Here is a 27,804-nt window from a genome sequence, read left to right on the forward strand (position 1 = left end):
GTTATGAGTAGAGTAGAGTAGTATGCAGGGTCAATGTCGTGTTGACCTTCTGTCCCTTCCAGGGTGGTCACAGAGAGAAATGGGACTGCAAAGTGTGTTTGATTTTCAAAGCAGCGTGTCCTGGTTTGCAGTAAGAACTTAATGTGTCACACCACAGGACTGCCAGTATCTAAATTAACCATCCGAAACACGCTGCTGTGCAAATCAAATAGAAAGTGCTATCCGGAAGACCACTATCTGCAGTTGAATAAATCCCAGCCACAGTCCATTAATTTCCATTTTTGTACATAATGTCAAGGGGGACCTTGGAAGTTGGAAATGGGCGTGCAGCCTTCGCACTGTAGTAGTCAAATAAACAATAAATAATGCAAAACTGTCTTGAGGAGAACTAAAACGGAGTGTGGAGACGGCAGGGACCTTTCACAGTTTATTTGGATTGTGAAGTCATGTGATCTGAATCCATTAAGTGTGTACAAAGTGTAAATTCAGTGTAAGAAACAGGGTTTACAAATATGTACAACACATCTTTATGGTTCAATTCGTTGTCATTTTCATAGATAAGTGGTCGATATATGGAGGTAGATATCCGCCAAAATAGATTGTGAGTCACCTAAATACGTGTAGAATATGTTAAGGGCAGATATCTAACTCCATATTGGAGGTTGTACCAAGATGTAGCACTATTGTCCATGCACTAAACAGCAGTCTTGCACGTTCCAGCATTGAGAAAGACAAGCAGCATCAGAATAAAATATACGTTTCCGGATGCTTGACATTTGGGATAGAGAGAAAGTCCCTATCGGAAAAAAGCAGAAAGTACAGTAAACGGTTTCTTCATATTCCTGAAGTTTCAATGGAGTTCTGTTGAAATTTAGTAGCAACATTCATATTAAGACTAGAGAACAAATTATATAGCACAGTTGTTTCAACATATAGCTTAAGTTCCAAGTTATAGCAAAATATACGATTAAACTCTTAATTGTGCAGAAGATCAAGTATGCTGTTCTTTGATAATAAGAAAACAACTTCAACCTATCAGGACTGTGAGAAAACTTACCCCAATGGTAAAAAGGAGAGCAAAAATGAAAATGAAGGGGAACAGAAAATACAATATTGGTCCTTTTCAACGAGTATGGATCAAAAGGTAAATAATGATAAACGTACATGGCTATTGTCTCGAGCTGCAGTACCACAGAAAGTAAGACTACGTAAGATATCTTAACTACCTTAACATTATAATAACATAAATGACACTTATTTAGACTATCTTCAGCTCAAAGCTATCCCATGGTTTTACATTTTCCAAAACGTAAGTAAAGTTATTTTTCGTTCTTCTAATGTGCAATATATTATCAAATTAAATTTAAAACAATTTCCTCATATATAATATATTAATTTCCTTCAACTATGCAAACACCAAGATATTTTTCACAATAAATATAGGTGAGTTGATATAGGTAGTGACATAGCATTTATACAAAATAGAATCAAAACAAATCAAAATGGCAGAGACGTTTGGAATATGTATCCCTGTTTGAGTCGATAGACAGAGATCGTAAGCTGGTAGTACCAGAGGTCAACTCCCGTACTGTGATGTAGACTGTAATCGGAATACACATAGCACCGTGATGACCCAGAAAAAGCACAGTTTGTCATGATGTAGTACACGGCTTTGTACTGTTGATGGTGATTGTCACTTCTTTGATCCTGAAGGAGAAAAGTAGAGCATGGAGAAGCTACAGCGTAAAAGACATAGAAAACTGTGCTGTGTAGCTGTAAATGCGGGTTTTGTTGAGTTGACCTTCATGACACCTACATTTGAGTATTAAAGGCAGAATTAGAGGCTGTGTCCAAGGAAGAAGACACACACACACACACACACACACACGCACGCACGCACGCACATGCACACACACAAACCTGAAAGTCCATCGGTCTGGACAGATCATGTAGCGGCTTTAGTTGAAGTTCAAGTCCTTTAACTAAAGTGCCTGTAGGCCAAGGTGAAGGAGCAGGAGTCAGGGGTCAGGGATTTTGTAATGAATCCATAAAGTAAATCTATGTGTTTGACAGACACATAGGGTGGGCCTGGTGGGTGTGGCTTCCGATGCTTCATGTGTTGGCGTTGCCAGCTGCCGATTGGTTGTCCTCAGCGTGCTTGAACATCAGGATGGAGTTGTATATCTTGAGGGCAGGACCGAGTTTCACGCTCATGATCTTGACGATGTCGCGCTGGGTCAGCAGCAAGAAGGCTTTCCCGTCAATTTGCTGTTGGACGACAACCAATCAGATTACAGCATGGGTCAACAGCTGATATGCAGTCAATTGAACCCAGTGAGACGTAGAAAAAAAATCCCTCTTACTCTCTAAGGGCTACAGATCTTATCTGCCACTATACAGAGAGTATGAGCCGTTTGATCATTTATGAAACAGTAATCATGTATTTATCAGTTGGATCAGATGGTGAATGCTTGTTCAACAACTAAACGTGCAACTCACATTTTGTGTATGTAAAAAGCACAACTGTGGAGTGTTAACTGGGATTGGCGAAAAAGGGATTTCAATAACTAAGAGAGCAATGGCAAATACTAGAGTTAGATTAGCTGAGGGAAAGATGGCTGTGCTCGGAATGCTAATCGCTACTGCTACTAGCATTTAATGAATTGCTTTGGATTCCAATCATGTCTCCTTACCTCGGTATAATTATCAACTCAAACAAACCAAACATAGTGGACCAAACATAGTGGAGACGAAGGAAGAGAATCCATTTCTCTGAGTGCTTTGTTGCAGACGGCAGCCTAACAACTAAACGGGCAAAGGCTACTCCACACCTGTTTCGCCACATTAGTTTAGCCGTATGGAGGAGGGCCAGCATTAAAACTATTTAGATTACTTCGGACGGGGGGACTAGAGAAGGACTAGAGGGGACTAGAGGGGGCCAGACGGGACTAGAGGGGGACCAGACGGGACTAGAGGGGGACCAGAGAGATACCAGAGGGGATTAGAGGGGGCCAGAGAGGGCTAGAGGGGGGCCAGAGAGGGCTAGAGGGGGCCAGAAGGGACTAGAGGGGGCCAGAAGGGACTAGAGGGGGCCAGAAGGGACTAGAGGGGGCCAGAGGGAATTAAAGGGGGCCAGAGGGGATTAAAGGGGACTAGAGGGGGACAGAGAGGACTAAGGGGGGACAGAGGGGACTAAAGGGGGACAGAGGGGACTAAAGGGGGACAGAGGGGACTAAAGGGGGACAGAGGGGACTAAAGGGGGACAGAGGGGACTAAAGCGGGGACAGAGGGGACTAAAGGGGGACAGAGGGGAGTAAAGGGGGACAGAGGGGAGTAAAGGGGGACAGATACAGACCAGAGGGGATTAGAGGGGGCCAGAGGGGATTAAAGGGGACTAGAGGCGGGCCAGAGGTGACTAAAGGGGGACAGAGGGGACTAGAGGGGGCCAGAGGGGACTAAAGGGGGACAGAGGGGACTAAAGGGGGACAGAGGGGAATAAAGGGGGCCAGAGGGGAATAAAGGGGGCCAGAGGGGACTAGAGGGGGCCAGATACAGACCAGAGGGGATTAGAGGGGGCCAGAGGGGATTAAATGGGGCTAGAGGCAGGCCAGAGGGGACTAAATGGGGGACAGAGGGGACTAGAGGGGGCCAGATACAGACCAGAGGAGATTAGAGGGGGCCAGAGGGGATTAAAGGGGACTAGAGGCAGGCCAAAGGGGACTAAAGGGGGACAGAGGGGACTAAATGGGGGACAGAGGGGACTAAAGGGGGACAGGGGGACAGACTAAAGGGGGGGGACTAAAGGTGGGACAGAGGGGACTAAAGGTGGGACAGAGGGGATTAGAGGGGGCCAGAAGGGATTAAAGGGGACTAGAGGCAGGCCAGAGGGGGTCAGAGGAGGAGGGCCAGAGGGGACTAGAGAAGGGGGACCAGAGGGGGCCAGAGGAGACTAGAGGGGGCCAGAGAGGACTAGAGGAGGGGGACCAGAGGGGACTAGAGGGGGCCAGTGGGGTACCAGAGGGGATTAGAGGGGGCCAGGGGGACTAGAGGGGGACCAGAAGGGGATTAGAAGGGGACTAGAGGGAGATTAGAGAGGGGCCAGAGGGGTCTAGAGGGCAACTAAAGGGGGACTAGAGGAGGGGGACCAGAGGGTGGATAGAGGGTGTGTCATCTCTTACCTCCTCTTTGAACTGCTTGGCTTGTTCATCACAGCCATGAAGAGAGTGGATGAAGTCAGCCACCTGGACAAAGACATGTAGAAGACAGACACACTGGTTAGTGTTTGTGTCACGCCCTGACCTTAGAGATCCTTTAAATTCTCTATTTGGTAGGTCAGGGTGTGATTAGGATGGGAAATCTATGTTTATATATCTTTGTTGGACGAGTATGGTTCCCAATCAGAGACAGCTGTCTATCGTTGTCTCTGATTGGGGATCAAACTTAGGCAGCCCTTTTTCCCACCTTCTGTTGTGGGATCTGGTCTTTGTGTGTTGCATGTGTTGCACTCCTAGCTTTACGTTCGTTGAGTTTATTGTTTTTGGTGGAACATTTAAAATTAAAGAAAATGTACGCCTACCACGCTGCACCTTGGTCTTCATTTAACGACGGACGTTACAGTTTGGGAGACCATCTCAATGGAGAGCATCTGGTGGAGTTACCATAGTAACACTTTGCTTGAACCTTCCCAGTCATAAGGCCAACGCCACAAGTCATGACTGGTTATGACATCCGTTATGTCGTTGTTATGACAATGTTATGTAGGCCTTATGATGAGGGGTTGTAACTGTTGATGGAAAATCAACAGACATAAGGGGATCAGTGAGTGATGTGCAAATCATGTTGATATTGAGAACGTGCTGTGGGCACTGACATTTCCTGATGCTCTAAAGAAGCTAGCGATATTGCCATTCCATCAATACAATTTTTTTTTTTAAAGTGAAGAGATAGTATTCAATTCAAAGCTGCACATATCCAGTGTCTCCCTGGGCTTCTATTGAACCATTTAAGCTACAGGAGTTGGAAAGAGTGAGAAAACTCAAACTTTATGAAGAGGGGTTTGGAAACTTCCAATAATAGCCCAGGGTAGCTGGGGTTCTAGCGGGCCTGACTGCAGCTGTTACTGGGATAACAGCCAAGGGAATAAAGGGGGGTCAGAGAGCGTAAGAAGCTCCTGTATGATGGATATCGACTGCTTTACAACAGAAGACAATCTGCTGGAAGCCACTGACGTAAGACAATAGCCTTTAGAAAGCCTGTATCCTGCCAAAACATTGTCAAATGAGGCTTTTAAAAAATCGAATGAAAGAGATGGCGAGGCGTAAAGTGCCACAGGACTTGCTAGTGAAAATGACTTCAATTAAGTACCCCAAAACAACAAGGTAACTCTTCCTCCTCTGTCAGGAAATTCTTACCGTAATGAAAACATGGAAATTAGTCATAAAGCTAAATTACCGGACACCAACAGAACAACCAGTTTATTCAGAGTCATATTGAACCATCTCAGTACAGTTGGCTGTAGCCTCGAGGTTAGAGAAATGAAGCCAGTAACTGGAGGGTTGTCGGTTCAAATCCCAGTGCTGACTGCAAATGTATCAATTTTGTGCAAATGGGTAAAAAAATATGTATTGTATTGAGCATGGCCCCAACACCTAAGACAAAAGCCACACGTGAAGAGAACCCCGGCTGCATCCGTGTTACATGACGGTGTGATATACAGCTATTCAATATAGTACATTATGAAACAGCTGTTTGTTCCCTTAGGTCCTCATCTCACCCAGCTAACATCTCCCAAAATCTATTACCTCACTGTGCATCACTGGCCAGTACAAAATAAACACAAATGTCCCTTTTCACCCTGTGTTAAGCACAGGCCCTGTTTGAGTACTCTTAAAATGGATCCTTCCTCCCTTCCTTCCTTGTCGTTATCGCCGATCTGACATGACATCTCACACACATTCACACGAAACGAACACACATCCACATACACTGCATATGCACATGCAAATGCATAAGGACAACACAAACACACACATACATTTACACTCATCATATGCTGCTGCTACTCTGTTATTTTTTGTACTTCTTCATTATTATGTAGCCTGAATGCCTAGCCATTCTACCCTGCCTTCACTTACATAACTACCTCAAATACACTACATGACCAAAAGTATGTGGAAACCTGCTCGTTGAATATCTCATTATAAAATCACAGGCAATAATATGGAGTTGTCCCTCCCTTTGCTGCTATGACAACCTCCACTCTTCTAGGAAGGCTTTCCACTAGATGTTGGAACATTGCTGTGGGGACTTGCTTCCATTCAGCCACAAGAGCATTAGTGATGTCGGGCACTGACGTTGGGCGATTAGGACTGGCTCGCAGTCGGTGTTCCAATTCATCGATAGGGTTGAAGTCAGGGCTCTGTGCAGGCCAGTCAAGTTCTTCCACACTGATTTCGACAAACCATTTCTGTATGTACCTCACTTTCTGCATAGGGGCATTGTCATGATGAAACAGGAAAGGGCCATCCCCAAACTGTTGCCACAAAGTTGGAAGCACAGAATTGTCTAGAATGTCATTAGTGTTGTGTGTTAAAATTTCCCTTAACTCGAATTAAGGGACCTAGCCCAAACCATGAAAAACAGCCCTAGACCAGTATTCCTCCTCCACCAATACTTTACAGTTGGCACTATGCATTCAGGCAGGTACCGTTCTCCTGGCATCCGCCAAACCCAGATTTGTCCGTTGGACTGCCAGATGGTGAAGCGTGATTCATCACTTCAGAGAATGCATTTCCACTGCAACTGAGTCCAATGGCGGCGAGCTTTACACCACTCCAGCCGACCCTGGACATTGTGCATGATGATGCGGCTGCTCGACCATGGATACACATTCGATGAAGCTCCAAACGAACAGTTATTGTGCTGACGCTGCTTCCAGAGGCAGTTTGGAACTCGGTAGTGAGTGTTGCAACCGAGGTCAGACACGTTTTTACGCGTTACGCGCTTCAGCACTCCCGTTCTGTGAGCTTGTGTGGGCTACCATTTCACGGCTGAGCCGTTGTTGCTCCTAGATGTTTCCCAGTTCACAATAACAGCACTTACAGTTGACTGGGGCAGCTCTAGCAGGGCAGAAGTTCAACAAACTGACTTGTTGGAAAGGTGGCATCCTATGACACTGTCACGTTGAAAGTCACTGAGCTCTTTAGTAAGGCCATTCTACTGCAAATGTTTGTCTATGGAGATTGCATGACTGCTCGATTTTATATACCTGTCAGCAACGTGTGTGGCTTAAATTGCCGAATCCACTAATTTTAAGGGGTGGCCACATACTTTTGTATATATAAAGCACCTCGTACACCTGCATATTGATCTGATACTGGTACTCTCTGTATACACTGAGTGTACAAAACATTTGGAACACCTGCTCTTTCCATGACATAGACTGACCAAGTGATGGACTGGGTGTATTGATATACCATCCAAAGTGTAATTAATACCTTCACTCTGCTTAAAGGGATATTCAATGTCTGCCTATTTTTATTTGTCACCCATCTACCAACAGGCCCTTCTTTGTGAAGCATTGGAAAACCTCCCTGGTCTTTGTAGTTGCATTTATGTTTGAAATGTACAACTCAACTGAGGGACCTTACAGATAAATTGTATGTGTGGGGTACAGAGATGAGGTAGTAATTTAAAAAATGATGTTAAACACTATTTTTGCACAGAGTGAGTCCATTAAACTTATGTGACTTGTTAAGCACATTTTTACTCCTGAACTTATTTAGGCTTGGCATAACAAAGGGGTTGAATACTTATTGACTCAAAACATTTCAGCTTTTAATTCATTTGTAAAAATGTAGAAAAACATCATTCTACTTAGACATTATGGGGTATTGTCTCTAGGCCAGTGACAAACAAATCTACATTGTATTAGTTTTAAATTCAGGCTGTAACAAGAAAATGTAGAAAAAGTGGTGTGAGTAATTTCTGAAAGCACTGTATATCTGCAATGCAGAATCATGATAATGCAGCACCCAAAGCTGCCGCCTTGAAGCAACTGGCCAGTAGTCTGTACTGAGGCAGACCTGGGCTCAAGTAATATTTGGCTTCCTTGAAATATTTTGAGTGTTTAATTGAGCCTGCCTAGAGTGCCAGATGGGTGGTGTTTGCATCTTTAATTCTATTGCTTTCAGAATCCGAATTACTATTTGAACCCAGGTCTGCAGTGGTTGGTCTATTCAGGCTGAATTATTCTGCTAGCAATAGCTACAGAGGACTGCCTGCTACCTGAGTGTCATGTCAAATACCTGGCCTCAACATTAGAGAGCATAAATGTCAGTCTGTATACAGCACATTATAGTGAGGAGAGGCATCTGAACTGAAACACACTGTAGTCTCCAGGACAGGATTAGTAAAATTCTCTATTAGCTAAGTGCCATTTATGGAAGTTCAAAACATTCCATTACATATTTCTAGAGTGGGTTGGAATTCAATCAGAAATCTTAATTTGTGTCGGAATTATTCATGAGCGGAAACAGTTCTCCAGTTCCTATGAGGATGTTATTAACAATGAGAATACTTTGCCTACACAAATCACCCACTTACTACCAACAACATCAATTTGTAGCTTTTGAAAAAAAATCCCAAACAATCATATACAGTGCACCCCTTGACTTTTTCCAGATTTCGTTACGTTACAGCCTTATTCTAAAATGGATTAAGTTGTTTTTTCCCCTTCAAAAATCTACACACAATACCCAATAATGACAAAGCAAAAACAGGTTTTTGAAATGTTTGCAAGAAAGCCTAAGTATTCAGACCCTTTACTCAGGACTTTGTTGAAGCACCTTTGGCAGCGATTACAACCTCAAGTCTTCTTGGGTATGACGCTACAAACTTGGCACACCTGTATTTGGTGAGTTTCTCCCATTCCTCTGCAGATCCTCTCAAGTTCTGTCAGGTTGGATGGGGAGCATTACTGCACAGCTATTTTCAGGTCTCTTCAAAGATGTTTGATTGAGTACAAGTCCTGACTCTGGCTCGGCCATACAAGGACATTCAGAGATTTTTCCCAAAGCCACACCTGCGTTGTCTTGGCTGTGTGCGTAGGGTTGTTGTCCTGTTGGAAGGTGAAACTTCAGTCTGAGGTCCTGAGCGCTCTGGAGCAGGTTTTCATCAAGGATCTTTCTGTACTTTGCTCCATTCATCTTTGCCTCGATCCTGACTAGTCTCACAGTCCCTACTGCTGAAAAACATCCCCACAGCATGATGCTACCACCACCACACTTCACCTTAGGGATGGTGCCAGGTTTCCTACAGATGTGATGCTTGGCATTCAGGCCAAAGACTCAAACTCCAAGCGGGCTGTCATGTGCCTTTTACTGAGGAGTGGCTTCCATCTGGCCACTCTACCATATAGGCCTGATTGGTGGAGTGCTGCAGGGATGGTTGTCCTTCTGGAAGGTTCTCCCATCTACACAGAGAAGCTCTGGAGCTCTGTCAGAGGGACCAAGGCCCTTCTCCCCTGATTGCTCCATTTGGCAAGGCGGACAGCTCTAGGAACAGTCTTGGTGGTTCCAAACTTCTTTCATTTAAGAATGATGGAGGCCACTGTGTTCTTGGGCCCTCCAATGCTGCAGCCATTTTTTGGTACCCTTACCCAGATCTGTGCCTCGACACAATCTTGTTTATGAGCTCTATGGCCAATTCCTTCGGCCTCATGGCTTGGTTTTCGCTCTGGCATGCACATTCACCCGTGGAAGTTTATATAGACAGGTGTGTTCTGCCCCTGAACAGGCACTTAACCCACTGTTCCTAGGCCTTTATTGAAAATAAGAATTTGTTCTTAACTGTCTTGCCTAGTTAAATAAAGGTAAAAAAATAAATAATAATAATAATTTCGAGTCCCATAGCAAAGTGTCGGAATACTTATGAAAGGTATCTTTTTTTTTAATGATAAATTAGCAAAAAATTCTAAAAACCTGTTTTTGCGTTGTCATTATGGGGTATTGTGTGTAGATTGCTGTGGGAAATATTTGATTTAATCCATTTTAGAATAAATGGATTAAACGTAACGTAACAAAATGTGATAAAAGTCAAGGGGTCTGAATACTTTCTGAAGGCACTGTAAATCCTGGTCAACACACAACTTGATCCAAGTTTCACACTAACACACTGTACAATTCCAAGTGTGTGCTCCAGCCCTACAAATGCAAATCGGGGAGCCAGCTAAGCATTTCATTTGCCATCTTTGGGTGGTAAACGTCTCCAGCCAGTGTGCGTTAAAGCGTGACAGGAGTGGGTAGTGGACCAGGAAAAAGCCTGTTACAGACAGAGTCCCAGGTGAGGCTGGGTGATAGAGCAGCGGTCAAGGAGCAGTGTTTTTGCGAGGCTGTTCCCATGGCTCTTTTGTGACTACCAATACTCGCACGGACGGTGGCAAAAGACATTCTTCTCCCCTGCGGACACCCTCTCTATTCTGCTCTTAGGAAAATATGATGGGCTAGGAATCCAGGCAAAGGGGCAGAAACAATGACTTTTCCATTTGAAAGCACCACTTTTAAAGAACTTTGACTCTTGCTTTGAGAGTCAGAGAGAGAGAGCGAGGGAGGGTGGGAGTAGAAGGACAGGTGTAACTTTAGTGGAATGAGTGCAATGATCCATATGTAGGATCTTAATTGGGATGGCAGGTAGCCTAGTGGTTAGAGCATTGGGCCAGTAAGGTTGCTAGATCGAATCCCAGAACTGACCATGTGAAAATCGGTCGTTCTGTCCCTGAAAAAGGCAGTTAACCCACTGTTCCTAGGTCGTCATTGTACATAAGAATTTGTTCTTAAGTGACTTGCCTAGTTAAATAAAGGTTAAATAAAATAAAATAATTTGATCACTATTTTATTGCTGAGAATTTTCCTGTGCGGCAGGAAAAGAAAACGGTGTATTTGAGGTTTAAAAAGGCTTCTAATGTTTGTAATTTCCACTTTGACATTTCAGTTTTGATTGGCCCTAACGAAATATTCATCAAACCCTACAAAAATGTCCATTAATTATAATCCACATTACACATATAAAATCTTACAGCAACAGGAAATGTACATCTGTATGACGGGGATCAAGGGCTGGCAGGATTATGAACCCAATGAACTAAAGACTAAGCCTTGCAGAAAAACTAACTCCCAAGGAAATAGCTCCTAGGGTTCTTGTATCTTAATTAGAGTACGTCAAGCTTAATGTTGAAAGGAAATGGCATTGCTAGCAAACCAGTGTGATGTTAGCAACGCCAAGGCCATGAGTTAAATTCCCACAGGGATCACATAGACAAACTAAAAATGTATGCTCAAGCTTTGGATGATAGTACATAGTGCAATGCTAACCCCACCCAATTAGCTAGTGGTTAGGTTGGAGAAGTGATGGCTGATGGAGATGGTACTGCTCAAGGCTATTAAGCTATAGGCTCACTTTATAGAACCTCGGCTAAGGACTTGATTTAAGGGACGTGGGTGGTGAAGTATGGATACATCTGTAGTCTTAGGGGGGGTTAGTGGGTGTTATAAAAGCCTATATAAGCACTGCTCCTCTCCCTCTAGTCGATCCCTTTACAGTTCTGCTCTCTCCCTCCCCCTTTCTCTCTACTGCAATCTCGCTCCTTCCACTCTGCCAAATCCCCACAACCGCCAAGATAAAACATCTTCTGGTACAACTCAATGACATTCTGTGCTGCCCCCTCTCTGCAGGTTGCAGTCACAAGACAAGCCTGCGCCACATTCGGTAGGCACAACACTGATGCAGATAGAACTGACAAGATGCCCTTTTCTACATGTCAGAGGGGTTTGTTTTACAGTACATCATATAGTTCTATCTGAACGTGCCACAACACTGTGCATTGCTTTTGTGAGTCTTGGTTACCTCTATTGGACCATCTCTCATCAGTCTGTGCTCTGAGGGGGCCCGATCCCTCAATCTTCCTCTCTCTCCTATTGCTCTCCTAACTATCTTCCCTGTAATGGTGCACATTGATACAAGTGTACAGTTTGCACATTGATACGTGTACTATGGTGCTTGGTTACTGTAATAAAGCACGGTTAACCCGTGTCTTAACATGGTGAACGAATGGGCTAACTAAAGCCACAGTTGCCTGTGTCTCTGTTCAGTACGCCTGAGTGATGAACTGAAATGACGGTTACTGAAATTTCGCCGGTGGTTCCATTATTTGACTTCCATTATTATTATTTTTTTCTGTGAGCTCGATTCAGTTTCTCTAGAGATAAATCGGATCAAGCCTGAACTGTGCGATGTAGTAGGGAGTTGTAGTTCCAACAGGCCAATACTGTAGTTCCAACAGGCCAACATAATTGCCACGTTGTCTGCGCTACTAACTACAATGACCATAATCCATTGAGCGCCGGCCATTGAGAGACGGACAGAAGAGCGCGCGATCAAGAAAGGAGACAGCACCTGCTAATCAGATTCTTTGAGAGGTATCTCTACCTGAAAATACATGATCTAAGTGATTGATAGTTAGTATTCAGCTGTCATAAAAGTATGCCTTATTTACTTTGAAGAACTACTAAAATAGTGAATTGGTCAGACAACAGAGATGATGACTTGGAATAAAACAAATGTTATATACACACCAAATGCATAGTACATTTAATGTCTAAAAATATAATCGAAACCTGTGATATATTTTTTTATGATCAAACCGACCTCAAAAAGCACTAATCGCTCAGCACTACTATTCAGTCTTAACTCATAACATCTTAACATTCCCCATCCCTTCTCTCGCTCTCTTTCTTTCCCTAGGGGTACCTTGTTGCCCCCCCTTTTCTCAACACTGCCGTGGTGTTTGGAAATAACTCCAACCCGTTACAAATGGTGGGTGACCTATTTGTCATTACCATTGGAGATTAGGAGGTATCCAGACTTTCATATCATCATACCATCCTTCTCTCACACTGGGATGTACGGTATTACCGGTGTAGTACACAAGGGAGCCCCAAAAACGCAAAAAAGTCCTTTGAACGTCTATTACTAGAATGCTAACAAAATTAGCACAAGTAATTGATCATTTCCATGGAGGCTGCTAGCTAAATATGCTAACAATTGCCAAGTCAGGGAATCCAGCTCCTAAAGCTACCGAATGTCATTTCTGGTGAGTTTAGACATTTCCAAGCGAATGTGAACGAGAGACATTGTACAAGTGAACAAAGTTTTGACGCATGCTTGTCTGAAGGAAGAGCAGTACTGGATCTCTAACAGCATGTCTACACACCATCTCTGTGTGGAGTCTGGAGTCGCTAGGGCAATGGGCCTGCCTGCTCTGCTCAGAGAAGATAGGGGAGGAGCAGATCGGCCCAGAACAGAGAGGAGAAAAAAACGCAGGAAATCAAGATATCAGTGGCAGCTGTACAAATAACTCATCCAAAAGGGCTTTGACTTCTCAAACTTGGCAAAAAGCTAACACAATATGATGCCCCGTCACCTTATTAATTCCGGCACTTACTTAGATAGCAAGTTAAACTTAGGGGTTGTGTTAATGCAGAATTCTGCATTTTCACGCAGGAAAAAATATAAAAACGCATAAGAAATATCTTGCTGCGTTTCGTAAACGCAGATCTAAAATGCTTCTTATTGTAATTGTTGATCTGCATCAGACTAATTTTGTGCTTCAGTTGTACTTCTAAACTCGGATAAGAATTCACAAAAGGGTATTCTATCAGCAGACAGTGCTCTGACTGATGTTGCTACTTTTCTCTGTACTTCTCTCCTGTAGCCAGGCTATTTTCTCCAGTCAATGCAAGATAAACTTTAATATTTATATTTTACCCCCTTTTTCTGCCCAATACATGATATCCAATTGCAATTTTGTCTCATTTCTGCAACTCCCCAAAGGGCTGGGGAGATGCGAAGGTCGAGACATGCGTTCTCTGAAACATGACCCACCAAACCGCGCTTCTTAACACCCGTCCGCTTTACCCGGAAACCAGCTGCACCAATGTGTCGGAGGAAACACCATTCAACTGATGACCGGAGGTCAGCCTGCAGTCGCCCAGCCCACCACAAAGAGTCGCGATGAGCCAAGTAAAGCCCCCCCAATCCCTCCACTAACCCTGACAACACTAGGCCAATTGGGATCGAACCCGGGTCTGTAGTGACGCCTCAAGCACTGCGATGCAGTGCCTTAGACCACTGCACCACTTGGGAGGCCCCAAGATTAACTTTAAACAAAACATTGGGATAGGACTAAACATTAGAAACATGATGGCCATGCATCGTTTTTGCAAAAAAGACCTTGCTTTTTCATTGTAAACTAATTTACTTGTTTGGCTGCTGATGAAAATGAAGCTATTTTCTGCCGAATGTGTTGCACGAATGTATTTTCTGTGAAGGAAAACTATAGTTGCATGTCCCTGATCACTCTATTGAAGCTAAAAAACACTTGACTTTTTTTATAAAACAAGACCACAGTCAATACACAGCTGGACTCACCTGCTTCAGCTTTCTCCGGTTGTGTTATTTACAAACAAACACGTGACTGGCTGAAAAGTTCTGAGGAACTAAGTTTCATAATGTAAAATAATGTGACAGGTGAAATGAAGGACGCAATCTGCTTTATCTTGTAACGCATTGCACAAGTTGACTGCAAGTATTTACTTAAATTGCTACAAATATTAAAATGTACTGAAAAACTTGAAAGAAATATACTTAACAAAGATAAACACAACATGCAACAATTTCAATGGTTTTACTGAGTTACAGTTCAAATGAGGAAATCAACCAATTTAAATAAATAAATTAGGCCCTAATCTACAGAATTCACATGACTAGGAATAAAAGAAATGGGCCTCAGGATTTCATCACGGTATTTCTGTGCATTCAAATGGCCATAGATAAAATGCAATTGTATTCGTTGTAGCTTATGCCTGCCCATACCATAACCCCAATGCCAACATGGTGCACTCTGTTCACAATGTTGACATCAGCAAACCGCTCGCCCACATGATGCCATAGACATGGTCTGCGGTTGTGAGGCCGGTTGGAATTACTGTTCTCTAAAATGACATTGGAGGCGGCTTATGCTAGAGAAATTAACATTCAATTCTCTGGCAACAGCTCTGGTGGACTTTCCTGCAGTCAGCATACCAATCGCACGCTCCCTCAAAACTTGAGACATCTGTGGCAATGTGTTGTTGGCCTTTTACTGTCCCCAGCACAAGGTGCACCTGTGTAATGATCATGCTGTTTAATCATCTTCTTGATATGCCACACCTGTCAGGTGGATGGATTATCTTGGCAAAGGAGAAATGCTCACTAACAGCGATGTAGACACATTTTTGAGAAATACAATTTTATGCATACTGAACCTTTCTGTCAGCTTTTATTTCAGCTCAGGAAACATGGGACCAACACTTTACATGTTGGTTTATATTTTTTGTTCAGTGTAGTTTCAACGGTATTGACGGTATTGAAAAACCATCCGATGGCTATTTTCAAATATCCCGGTATACGGTATACAGTGGGGCAAAAAAGTATTTAGTCAGCCACCAATTGTGCAAGTTCTCCCACTTACAAAGATGAGAGAGGCCTGTAATTTTCATCATAGGTACACTTCAACTATGACAGACAAAATGAGAAAAAAAAATCCAGAAAATCACATTGTAGGATTTTTAATGAATTTATTTGCAAATTATGGTGGAAAATAAGTATTTGGTCAATAACAAAAGTTTCTCAATACTTTGTTATATACACTTTGTTGGCAATGACAATCAGGTCAAACGTTTTCTGTAAGTCTTCACAAGGTTTTCACACACTGTTACTGGTATTTTGGTCCATTCCTCCATGCAGATCTCCTCTAGAGGAGTGATGTTTTGGGGCTGTTGCTGGGCAACACAGACTTTCAACTCCCTCCAAAGATTTTCTATGGGGTTGAGATCTGGAGACTGGCTAGGCCACTCCAGGATCTTGAAATGCTTCTTACGAAGCCACTCCTTCGTTGCCCGGGCGGTGTGTTTGGGATCATTGTCATGCTGAAAGACCCAGCCACCTTTCATCTTCCATGCCCTTGCTGATGGAAGGAGGTTTTCACTCAAAATCTCACAATACATGGCCCCATTCATTCTTTCCTTTACACGGATCAGTCATCCTGGTCCCATTGCAGAAAAACAGCCCCAAAGCATTATGTTTCCACACCCATTCACAGTAGGTATGGTGTTCTTTGGATGCAACTCAGCATTCTTTGTCCTCCAAACACGACGAGATTAGTTTTTACCAAAAAGTTATATTTTGGTTTTATCTGACTATATGACATTCTCCCAATCTTCTTCTGGATCATCCAAATGCTCTCTAGCAAACTTCAGACGGGCCTGGACATGTACTGGCTTAGGCAGGGGGACACGTCTGGCACTGCAGGATTTGAGTCCCTGGCGGCGTAGTGTGTTACTGATGTTAGGCTTTGTTACTTTGGTCCCAGCTCTCTGCAGGTCATTGACTAGGTCCCCCCGTGTGGTTCTGGGATTTTTGCTCACCGTTCTTGTGATCATTTTGACCCCACGGGGTGAGATCTTGCGTGGAGCCCCAGATCGAGGGAGATTATCAGTGGTCTTGTATGTCTTCCATTTCCTAATAATTGCTCCCACAGTTGATTTCTTCAAACCAAGCTGCTTACCTATTGCAGATTCAGTCTTCCCAGCCTGGTGCAGGTCTACAATTTTGTTTATGGTGTCCTTTGACAGCTCTTTGGTCTTGGCCATAGTGGAGTTTGGAGTGTGACTGTTTGAGGTTGTGGACAAGTGTCTTTTATACTGATAACAAGTTCAAACAGGTGCCATTAATACAGGTAACGAGTGGAGGTCAGAGGAGCCTCTTAAAGAAGAAGTTACAGGTCTGTGAGAGCCAGAAATCTAGCTTGTTTGTAGGTGACCAAATACTTATTTTCCACCATAATTTGCAAATAAATTCATAAAAAATCCTACAATGTGATTTTCTGGATTTTTTCCCCTCATTTTGTCTGTCATAATTGAAGTGTACCTATGATGAAAGTTACAGGCCTCTCTCATCTTTTTAAGTGGGAGAACTTGCACAATTGGTGGCTGACTAAATACTTTTTTGCCCCACTGTATACTTTATGCTGTCCAAGCCTATTGGAGATGCTCAATGGCGGCGAGGACTGGAGAAGGTGTGGTGTGTATGTAGCGAAAGCTGAAAAATCACTTTGGGTCCGGTAGCCGTCCTCGTCTCATCAATCAAAGTCACCCGTAGATGGAGGGAGTGCTTAGCAACCACAGGAGGATCATGGCATGGGGCACGGCAGACCGTGGCATTGGCCACATCGCACATGCCATTTAGACCGGGACGTTGTGCATGTAAATTCATTCTTAGAGTGGAGCGGTGCCCGCTGAGGGATCCTGACATTTAATTTGTGTCTCGTATTCTAACCAGAGAGGGAAACATCCAAGGTTGTTTTTTTCTCTCGAGTGACAGCTGACATTTCAATTGATTTGGACTGATATCAATTTGGCTTGACAGAGGAGGTTTGAAACAATACGAGAGGACTGACAGACTATCAATGGAGTAGACATACGATAAATTATGAAGCACAATGCATTGAACCACATAAATAAAATGGTTAAAAACATTATGATTCATAGACCTACACATTAGCGTCATTGCATTACTCCTTATGTTCATAATTCATCAACTGTAAATAAACAGTTGATCATATCTGGTATGATTAGACACAGCGACCCCAAGATTGCTTATTTATTCTGTCACACACACACACACACACACACACACACACACACACACACAGAGTCTATTTACAATTAGGCTCTCTGGCTGCAAGGGTCAAAGTTTATTGTCACACCTGGTTGCTATGGTGTCAAGCTCTCTCTGGAGCTTGAAGACTGACATCAGCAGTAGAAGAGAAATGACAAAGTGGAAACAGACAGGACAGTACTGTATGTGAGGAGACTCTGGTTCACTATAAACCCAACTGACAGACGACTGGGTTAAGGTTAAGGTTTTCTATAAGTGAAGTCAGAGGCAATAGAATCCCAGCACATTGCAAAGCCACATGTAGAGCAATCTCAACAATACAGGGATCTATACCAGATGATGAAATAAACTAAGGTGAAACAAACAAAGGTGAGACATCCTCAAGCATATGTCAACAGGTCTGTGTGTGTGTGTGTGTGTGTGTGTGTGTGTGTGTGTGTGTGAGTGAGTGTGTGTGTGTGTCTATGCATGTGTATGTGTGAACTGTATGAGTTTATACAACGGGTGGGTCTAATCCTGAATGCTGATTGGTTAAAACCACATTCCAGCTGGTGTCTATTCCACAAGTTACCACCGGCTAAATCAATAACGTTAAAATGCCTATTTACTCTGTTCCATCTGACTGCGCAATCCACTGTCTCATCAGCCCAGCCAGTCTCATCAAGCCCAAACATGATCTCCACTATAAAAAGCATATAGACATTATCTCACGTTTCTTTGAGACTAACATTTAGTTTTCAAAAGCAGAGATTTTTATAAACCTTGCCGCCTGTCTCTCTGACATTTTCAACATTGTTTCAATATTCAAATTCGATCTCCAGCTGTCCCATTGTAATGAACATGTCGGGAGTCGGGACGAGACAAATAGGCAGGCAGCGTTTCTCAGCCAGTCAAAATCACGAGTCAGCTGGCATCATTTTATGGATATATACAAAGAAATGTCAATTGAAAAAAGGTCAAATGAAACAAAGTGCAGTTAGTTTGCAGTCTTTCCAGCTTCAGTTTGAAGTGAATGTGTTAGCTGTGTTGTTGGCTAGCTCCTTTGAACAACAGTGTACTGACAAGTGAGCCCATTTTCTTTGCCAGGTGAAATTGCGCCTCATTAGCTCAAAGTTATGGATGTACCCAAATAAATGTCACTAGGAAACAGCTTCAACAAATGCAAATGCAGCTACTAACCATCAATTCACAGATCCATGTGTGTATGTACGCAAGTACACTTGGATGTGTGTGTGCTCTCACCTCCTCCGCGGTCCAGTGGGCCACACGGCTGGCCTGTACTCCGGCCACTCCAGGCAGCAGCTTGCAGTGCTGCTCCCAGCATAGGGGCAGGTCCCGGCCAGGGTGGGCCGACATTGCCGACAGGAACACTGACTGGTGGAGGGCCTGCTGCAGGCTGTCCACGCTGTGCTCTGGAGGGGGAAGGGTGTACATGTCATTAGTGGGTTGCCAATGTGAATTTGTTAATGAGTGAGAAAGTGAGAGAGAAAGGGAATAAGAGGGTGGGGAAAGAAAGAGAAAGTGAGCTAGTGAGAGAGTGAGGAGAGAGTGCCTTCAGAAAGTATTCACACCCCTTGACTTTTCCCACATTTTGTTGTGTTACAGCCTGAAATTAAATGGATTAAATTGAGCTTTTGTGTCACTGGCCTACACACAATACCCCATAATGCCAGTGAAATTATGTTTTTACAAATTAATAACGTAAATCTGAAATGTCTTGAGTAAATAAGTATTCAACCCCTTTGTTATTGTCAGCCTAAATAACTTCAAGAGTAAAGATGTGCTTAACAAGTCACATTATAAGTTCCATGGGCAATAATAGTGTTGAACATGATTTTAGAATGACTACCTCCTCTCTGTATACCATACATACAATTATCTGTAAGGTCCCTCGTTTGAGCAGTGAATTTCAACCACAGATTCAACCACAAAGACCAGCAAATTTTCCCAATGCCTCACAACGATGGTCGATGGGTAAAAACATTGAATATCCCTTTGAGCATGGTGAAGTTACTAATTACACTTTGGATGGTGTATCAATAAACCCAGTCACTACAAACATACAGGTGTCCTTACTAACTCAGTTACCAAAGAGTAAGAACACCACTCAGGGATTTCACTTTGAGGCCAATGGTGACTTTAAAACAGTTAAAGAGTTTAATGGCTGTGAAAGGAGAAAACTGAGGATGGATCAACAACATTGTAGTTACTCCACAATACTAACCTAAATGACAGAGTGAAATGAAGGAAGTCTGTACAGAATACACATATTCCAAATCATTCATCCTGTTTGCCACAAGGCACTAAAGTAATACTGCAAAAATGTAGCATAGAAATAAATGTTATGTCCTTAATACAAAGCGTTATGTTTGGAGCAAATCCAACAACACACATCAGAGTACCACTCATCATATTTTCAAGCATGGTGGTGGCTGCACCCTGTTATGGGTATGCTTGCCATCAGCAAGTATGAGGGAGTTTTTAGAAGAAAAAAAACGGAATAGAGCTAAGCACAGGCAAAATCCTAGAGAAAAACCTGCTTCAGTCTACATTCCAACAGACAATGGGAGACAAATTCACCTTTCAGCAGGAAAATAACCTAAAACACAATGCCAAATATATACTGGAATTGCTTACCAAGACAATATTGAATGTTCCTGAGTGGCCTAGTTACGGTTTTGACTTAGATCAGCTTTAAAATCTTCGGTAAAACTTGAAAATGGCTGTCTAGCAATGACCAACCACCAACTTGGCAAAGCTTGAAGAATTAAAAAAAACAATATGTGCAAATATTATACAATCCAGGTAGGCAAAGCTCTTACAGACATACCCAGAAATAAACTGTAATCACTGCTAAATGTGATTATAACATGTATTGACTAAGGGGTGTGAATACTTATGTAAATGAGATATTTCTATATTTCATTTAAAATTAGCAAAAATGTAAAACATGTTTTTACATTATCATTATGGTGTTATTGCGTGTAGATGGGTGAGATTAAGGCTACATTTTTAATTAAGGCTGTAAGAACAAAATGTGAAATACGTCAAGGGGTATGAATGGTTTCTGAAGGCACTGTAGAGGTAATGTACAGTACAGCAAAGGCCTGCTGGGAAGATTAAAATAGTCTGCTAAGCAAAAGTTACAATGACCTGCATAGTAGAGTGGGAGTGTGATCACTGCAGGGGGTAGGGCTGCAGGGGGTAGGGCTGCAGGGGGTAGGGCTGCAGGGGTAGGGCTGCAGGGGGTAGGGCTGCAGGGGGTAGGGCTGAAGGTTGATAAGCAATGGTACAGGCTTTGTCCACAGAATTCAACAAAAAATGACAGGCGACCGACCTTGACTTTTGTTCCATTTCTTCTTCCTTTTTTTGATTTTACTGTGCATCAACAAACAAACCGTTTTGCTTTCAGCTTCGCCAGGTTCCTTTCCTTCCTTTCATTATTGTCTTTCTTTTCTAATCCTTCATTTTCTAATGGAAGGATCCACTACCTTGTCCCTCTTGACAGCACAATGTAGATGCATCTCTCCCTTAACCGCAGCAGTAGATAAGAAGAATCAAGTGTTCCTGAGCTCTTAGTAGGCTGATGGACTAGGGGAGATACCAAATGGTTATGTAATGACTGATGCCCTACTATACCCCAGATGCACCCTCTGTCTTGGCAGGCAGCAAAGCAAGCTTTGAGGGGGTGGTGTGTGTGTGTGTGTGTGTGTACACAGACAGCAGGAACAGGGTCAGCTACAGGACATGTGGTTTTTCTTCCAGTTGTCTCCCAGCTATGTCTCGAAGGAGTAGAGCTGGGTTTGACATGCTTGTTAACCATGACATTTGTCTACGTTTGCTGCTCCGATGGCCAAACATGGCTAACATCTGTAACCCAAGCAACGCTACGATGAGTCCCCAAAGGGTTTTTAGTAGTTATTAAGAGGATTATGATTAATAGGATTCAAATCAGTGTTATATTACACACAATCATACTGTATAATGCAAGTGGATTTCTGTGAGAACTTAAAACATACAGATACACTACCCTTTCCAGTGCCTTGTTTGATATTGCCTTTCTATTGCACTTCTACTCTCACCTTTGAAGCATTGATCCTATTACATTTTGTGGTGTACTCTATTATTAAGAACAATCAAATAACTTGCAGAGACAACTCAGTAGCTTTGAAGTGCGGCCTAATTAAGATGTTTTTTTTGTAGTTTTTTTGCTAAATAAAAGAAGCAGCATATGATGTCTGACATCTACATGGTAGATCTTTATCTCTTTGTTGGTCCATCGTATCAGAGCATTCTTAGCAAGACGTTAAAAGGATTATGAGTACAGTGTGAGCCAAGAAAACGCAGCAAAATCGAGCAGACTTTTCTTAAGAAAGCACTTTCTTTTGGAACGCCATAATTCTTCAACATCTTTCAGGTCTCCCTCGAAAAAGAAGCAAGTAAGCGTTTTTCGTCATGTATCTTCTTCTGGAGGCAGCTCTGCAGTGTAATCACTAGCTGGCACAGCCACAAAGTCACAAAATCATATTTTAAACCTAATCCTAACCTTAATCCTAACCTTTGTCACATGACAAACCCTAATGCCTAACCTTAACTTTAAATTAAGACCAAAAAGCAAATGCTTGTATTTATGAATTTTGACAATATAGTCAATTTTGACTTTCTAAGGGGAAATCACTCAGTTCCGCCTTCAGCACAAGATTCATAACAATTAAGGTCAACCTGCGAAAAAGAACCTCAAGGGATTTGATCCTGGTTAAATAAGGGCTACATGCCAGTATAATGTCACCAACATGAATGTGGATTTTGAGATGCTAAGACCTAGTACAATACAAAACATCAACAACAAAAAAAAAAGCTAAAAAAGTATTGTCAAATCAACTTTAGGGCTCCCTCCATTTAGCTGACTTCCTGCTAACAGCAGCCACAGCCACAAACCCCACCACAGCCTCAATGTGACATGGGAAAACCCAGTCACCTCCTTCCTGTTTGTAGAAAAAGGGCACGACACAAAAAGCTTTAATGTCACTACACGAACACAGGCCCACTTTGATCATAAAACTTTGATGATGGGCCGTGGCACAGCACCCCCAGAGACAGGAAGTACACAGCACAGCTCAATAATGTGTAGTGCACAATTACACCACAAAAACATATAGGGCCAAAAAACTAGACAGGGATCACGGATTGGATCTCTGATTGGATCCCTCTAGCATTTTACCCTCCTGTTCTTGAACCAACATCCTCCTCCTGTGTTTTCTATTAATAGAATAGTCACAAGGTGTACCGTCACTTTGCTATTTGATTTGACAACAAAAGAGATTGATCAAATGGAAAAGGTATTAAGCTATGAAAAATACACTATCAATAATGGGAACATCTGGCGTCTGTATATTTAGACAAACAAATTCAATTAACCTGACCTATTTTGCTCCATTAAAAAAAAAACAAGCTCGGGAGAAAAAAAGACTACGTACAATACTGTAGTTACCATGGCAATGTTTCCTTCAAAAGCAGCGACTTTACTGTGTTGCGGATCTGTCTGCTGCGCCTCAATGACTAAAGTACACACACACCACTCTGAATGAAACGGCGATTTCCCAGCTTGTAGGCTCTAGAGGCAGAGATAGAGAGAGCGCAAGAGAAAGAGAGAGGTGGAGCGACGGGGAGAGAAAAAGAGAGAGGTGGAGAGAGAGTGAGAGATGGAGAAAGAGAGAGAGAAACAGGGAGAGCTGGGGAAAACAGAAATGGCCTTTCACAGTATTTGGGCATAGCCCGGGAAGCATCTCGCTAAAATGTTACTGGCGAGCAGAGCTGAATTTCAAAAGTGTGGAGAACCAAGAGACAGTGGGACTGGAGGACTGGGGATGTGTTGGCTGCCATTTTCTGGGGCAGTATAGGAGTCAGTCAGTGAGCTGCAGCGGGGACAGAGTGGACATGGTGTGTCACACTAGAGAGACAGCCTGGCTCCAGGGAAGGCTTCTCCCTCAAGACTAAACATCTCGACTTGTGTGTGTGTCCATTTGTCTGTGTGTAACTATGTAAGAAATACCAGACAGTTTTGTCAGGAGACTCAAACTCTGCTGGTGTCCCGTGCAGTATGACATAATGGTTCGACCATGAAGCCTCGTCAAACACACATTTGTCACTTCAGTGACGTCTTTAAATTGATTGAATGTTCCAGACCGATTTCCATTCACCTACAGTTGAAGTCGGAAGTTTACATACACCTTAGCCAAATACATTTAAACTCAGTTTTTCACAATTCCTGACATTTAATCCTAGTACAAATTCCCTGTTTTAGGTCAGTTAGGATCACCACTTTATTTTCAGAATGTGAAATGTCAGAATAATAGGAGAGAATGATTTGTTTAAACTTTTATTTCTTTCATCACATTCCCAGTGGGTCAGAAGTTTCCATACACTCAATTAGTATTTGGTAGCATTGCCTTTAAATTGTTAACCTGGGTCAAACGTTTCGGGTAGCCTTCCAAAAGCTTCCCAAAATAAATTGGGTGAATTTTGGCCCATTCCTCCTGACAGAGCTGGTGTAACTGTGTCAGGTTTGTAGGCCTCCTTGCTCGCGCATGCTTTTTCAGTTCTGCCCACACATTTTCTATAGGATTGAGGTCAGGGCTTTGTGATGGGCACTCCAATACCTTGACTTTGTTGTCCTTAAGTCATTTTGCCACAACTTTGGAAGTATGCTTGGGGTCATTGTCCATTTGAAAGACATATTTGCGACCAAACTTTAACAAGACTGATGTCTTGAGATGTTGCTTCAATATATCCACATAATTTCCCCTCCTCATGATGCCATCTATTTTGTGGAGTGCACCAATCCCTCCTGCAGCACAGCACCCCCACAACATGGGTTGGGATGGTGTCCTTTGGCTTGCAAGCCTCCTCCTTTTTCCTCCAAACAAAACAATGGTCATTTTGGCCAAATAGTTCTATTTTTGTTTCATCAGACCAGAGGACATTTCTCCAAAAAGTATGATTTCTGTCCCCATGTGCAGTTGAAAACCGTAGTCTGGCTTTTTATGGTGTGTAACGGTTTTCCTGTGGTGAAAGAGAGGCGGACCAAAATGCAGCGTGGCTATTGCAATCCATGTTTATTTAAAAATAAACAAACACAAACCTTACAAAAACAATAAACGGAATGTGAAAACCGAAACAGCCTAAACTGGTGCAAACTAACACAGAGGACACTAAGGACAATCACCCACGACAAACTCAAAGAATATGGCTCCCTAAATATGGTTCCCAATCAGAGACAACGATAAACACCTGCCTCTGATTGAGAACCACTCCAGACAGCCATAGACTTTGCTAGATAACCCCACTAGCTACAATCCCAATACATACACACCAAAACCCCAAGACAAAACACACCACAATACAAAAACCCCATGCCACACCCTGGCCTGACCCAATACATGAAGAAAAACACAAAATACTTAGACCAGGGCGTGACAGAACCCCCCTAAGGTGCGGACTCCCGAACGCACCTCAAAACAATAGGGAGGGTCCGGGTGGGCGTCTGGTGGCGGCTCCGGCGCGGGACGTGGAACCCACTCAGTCAATGTCTTAGTCCCCTCTCCTCGCGTCCCTGGATAGTCCACCCTCGCCGCCGACCATGGCCTAGTAGTCCACACCCAGAAACCCACTGGACTGAGGAGCAGATCGGGACTGAAGGACAGCTCGGGACTGAGGCAGCTCGAGACTGAGGGGAAGCTCGGGAGTGAGAGAAAGCTCAGGAGTGAGAGAAAGCGAGAAAGCTCAGGAGTGAGAGAAAGCTCAGGAGTGAGAGGAAGCTCAGGAGTGAGAGGAAGCTCAGGCAGGTAGGTAGATCTACCAGATCCTGGCTGGCTGGTGGTTTCAGCAGATCCTGGCTGACTGGCAGATCCTGGCTGACTGGCAGATCCTGGCTGACTGGCAGATCCTGGCTGACTGGCAGATCCCGGCCGACTGGCGGATCCCGGCCGACTGGCGGATCCCGGCCAACTGGCGGATCTGGAAGAGTCTGGCTGACTGGCGGATCTGGAAGAGTCTGGCTGACTGGCGGATCTGGAAGAGTCTGGCTGACTGGCAGATCTGGAAGAGTCTGGCTGACTGGCAGATCTGGAAGAGTCTGGCTGACTGGCAGATCTGGAAGAGTCTGGCTGACTGGCAGATCTGGAAGAGTCTGGCTGACTGGCAGATCTGGAAGAGTCTGGCTGACTGGCAGATCTGGAAGAGTCTGGCTGACTGGCAGATCTGGAAGAGTCTGGCTGACTGGCAGATCCTGGCAGACTGAAAGATCTGGCTGCTCCATGCTGACTGGCGGCTCTGGCTGCTCCATGCTGACTGGCGGCTCTGGCTGCTCCATGTAGGCTGACAGCTCTGGCGGCTTCTTACAGACTGGCAGCTCTGGCGGCTCCTTGCAGACTGGCAGCTCCTTACAGACTGGCAGCTCCTTGCAGACTGACAGCTCCTTGCAGACTGACAGCTCCGTGCAGACTGGCAGCTCCTTGCAGACTGGCAGCTCGGGCTGCTTCATGCAGACTGACAGCTCTGGCTGCTCCATGCAGACTGACATCTCTGGCTGCTCCATGCAGACTGACAGCTCCTTGCAGACTGACAGCTCTGGCTGCTCCATGCAGACTGGCAGCTCTGGCTGCTCCATGCAGACTGACAGCTCAGGCTGCTCCATGCAGGCTGGCAGCTCTGGCTGCGCTGAACAGGCAGGAGACTCCAGCAGCGCTGTAGAGGAGGAAGGCTCTGACAGCGCTGAACAGGCGGGAGACTCCGGCTAGCGCAGGAGAGGAAGAAGGCTCTGGCTGCGCTAAACAGGTTGGAGAATCCAGCAGCTCTGTAGAGGAGGAAAGCTCTGGCAGCGCTGAACAGACATGAGACTCCGACAGCGCAGGAGAGGAGAAAGGCTCCGGCAGCGCTGGAGAGGCGAGGTGCACTGTAGGCCTGATGCGTGGTGCTGGTAGTACTGAACCGAGGACACGCACAGGAAGCCTGGTGCGGGGAGCTGCTACCGGAGGGCTGGGGTGTGGAGGTGGTACTGGATAGACCGGACCGGACCGTACAGGCGCACTGGAGCTCTTGAGCACCGAGCCTGCCCAACCTTACCTGGCTCGATGCCCACTCTAGCCCGGCCGATACGAGGAGCTGGAATATACCGCACGGGGCTATGCACCCGCACTGGGGACACCATGCGCACCACTGCATAACACGGTGCCTGCCCGGTCTCTCTAGCCCCCGGTAAGCACAGGGAGTTTGCGCAGGTCTCCTACCTGGCGTGGCCATACTCCCTGTGAGCCCCCCAATAAATTTTTGGGGCTGACTCCCGGGCTTCCTTGCCAACCGTGTTCCCTCGTATCGCCGGCTCCTCTCTCTGGCTGCCTCTGCTCTCCTAAGTGCCTCCACCTGTTCCCATGGAAGGCGATCCCTTCCCGCCAGGATCTCCTCCCATGTGTAGCAACCCTTGCCATCCAATATATCGTCCCAAGTCCAATCCTCATTGCGCCGCTGTTGCTGCCTTTGTTGCCTCTCCTGTGGCAACATGGTGGTTTTGGAGAAGTGGCTTCTCCCTTGCTGAGCGGCCTTTCAGGTTTTGTCGATATAGGATTCGTTTTACTGTGGATATAGATACTTTTGTACCCGTTTCCTCCAGCATCTTCATAAGGTCCTTTGCTGTTGTTCTGCAATTGATTTGCACGTTTTGCACCAAAGTACGCGTCTCCTTCCTGAGCGGTATGATGGCTGCGTAGTCCCATGGTGTTTATACTTGCGTACTGTTGTTTGTACAGATGAACGTGGTACCTTCAGGCATTTGGAAATTGCTCCCAAGAATGAACCAGGTCTTGGCTGATTTCTTTTGATTTTCCCATGATGTCAAGCAAATAGTCACTGAGTTTGAAGGTAGGCCTTGAAATACATCCACAGGTACACCTCCAATTGACTCAAATGATGTCAATTAGCCTATCAGAAGCTTCTAAAGTAATGACATAATTTTCTGGAATTTTCCAAACTGTTTAA

The 27,804-nt window shown here is 44.2% G+C and overlaps 1 protein-coding gene across 5 annotated transcripts in view; it reads right to left on the minus strand.

Moving 5' to 3' along the window:
* Window positions 1-414: 414 nt before the first annotated feature.
* The window catches only part of LOC112227777 (lethal(3)malignant brain tumor-like protein 4), a 151,140-nt gene continuing 123,750 nt past the window's right edge, over window positions 415-27,804 (minus strand). For all 5 annotated transcript variants that reach the window (XM_024392647.2, XM_024392646.2, XM_024392645.2 and 2 more), the window contains 3 exons: window positions 19,015-19,184; window positions 4,179-4,241; window positions 415-2,268 (listed from right to left, as the gene is read on the minus strand). In XM_024392647.2, the coding sequence (XP_024248415.1) occupies window positions 2,113-2,268; window positions 4,179-4,241; window positions 19,015-19,184 (389 nt within the window). In that variant the 3' untranslated portion in view covers window positions 415-2,112. The remainder of the gene's footprint in view (window positions 2,269-4,178; window positions 4,242-19,014; window positions 19,185-27,804) is intronic.

This window comes from Oncorhynchus tshawytscha, linkage group LG29 (genome assembly GCF_018296145.1).
Source record: "Oncorhynchus tshawytscha isolate Ot180627B linkage group LG29, Otsh_v2.0, whole genome shotgun sequence".
Classification (NCBI taxonomy): Eukaryota; Metazoa; Chordata; class Actinopteri; order Salmoniformes; family Salmonidae; genus Oncorhynchus; species Oncorhynchus tshawytscha.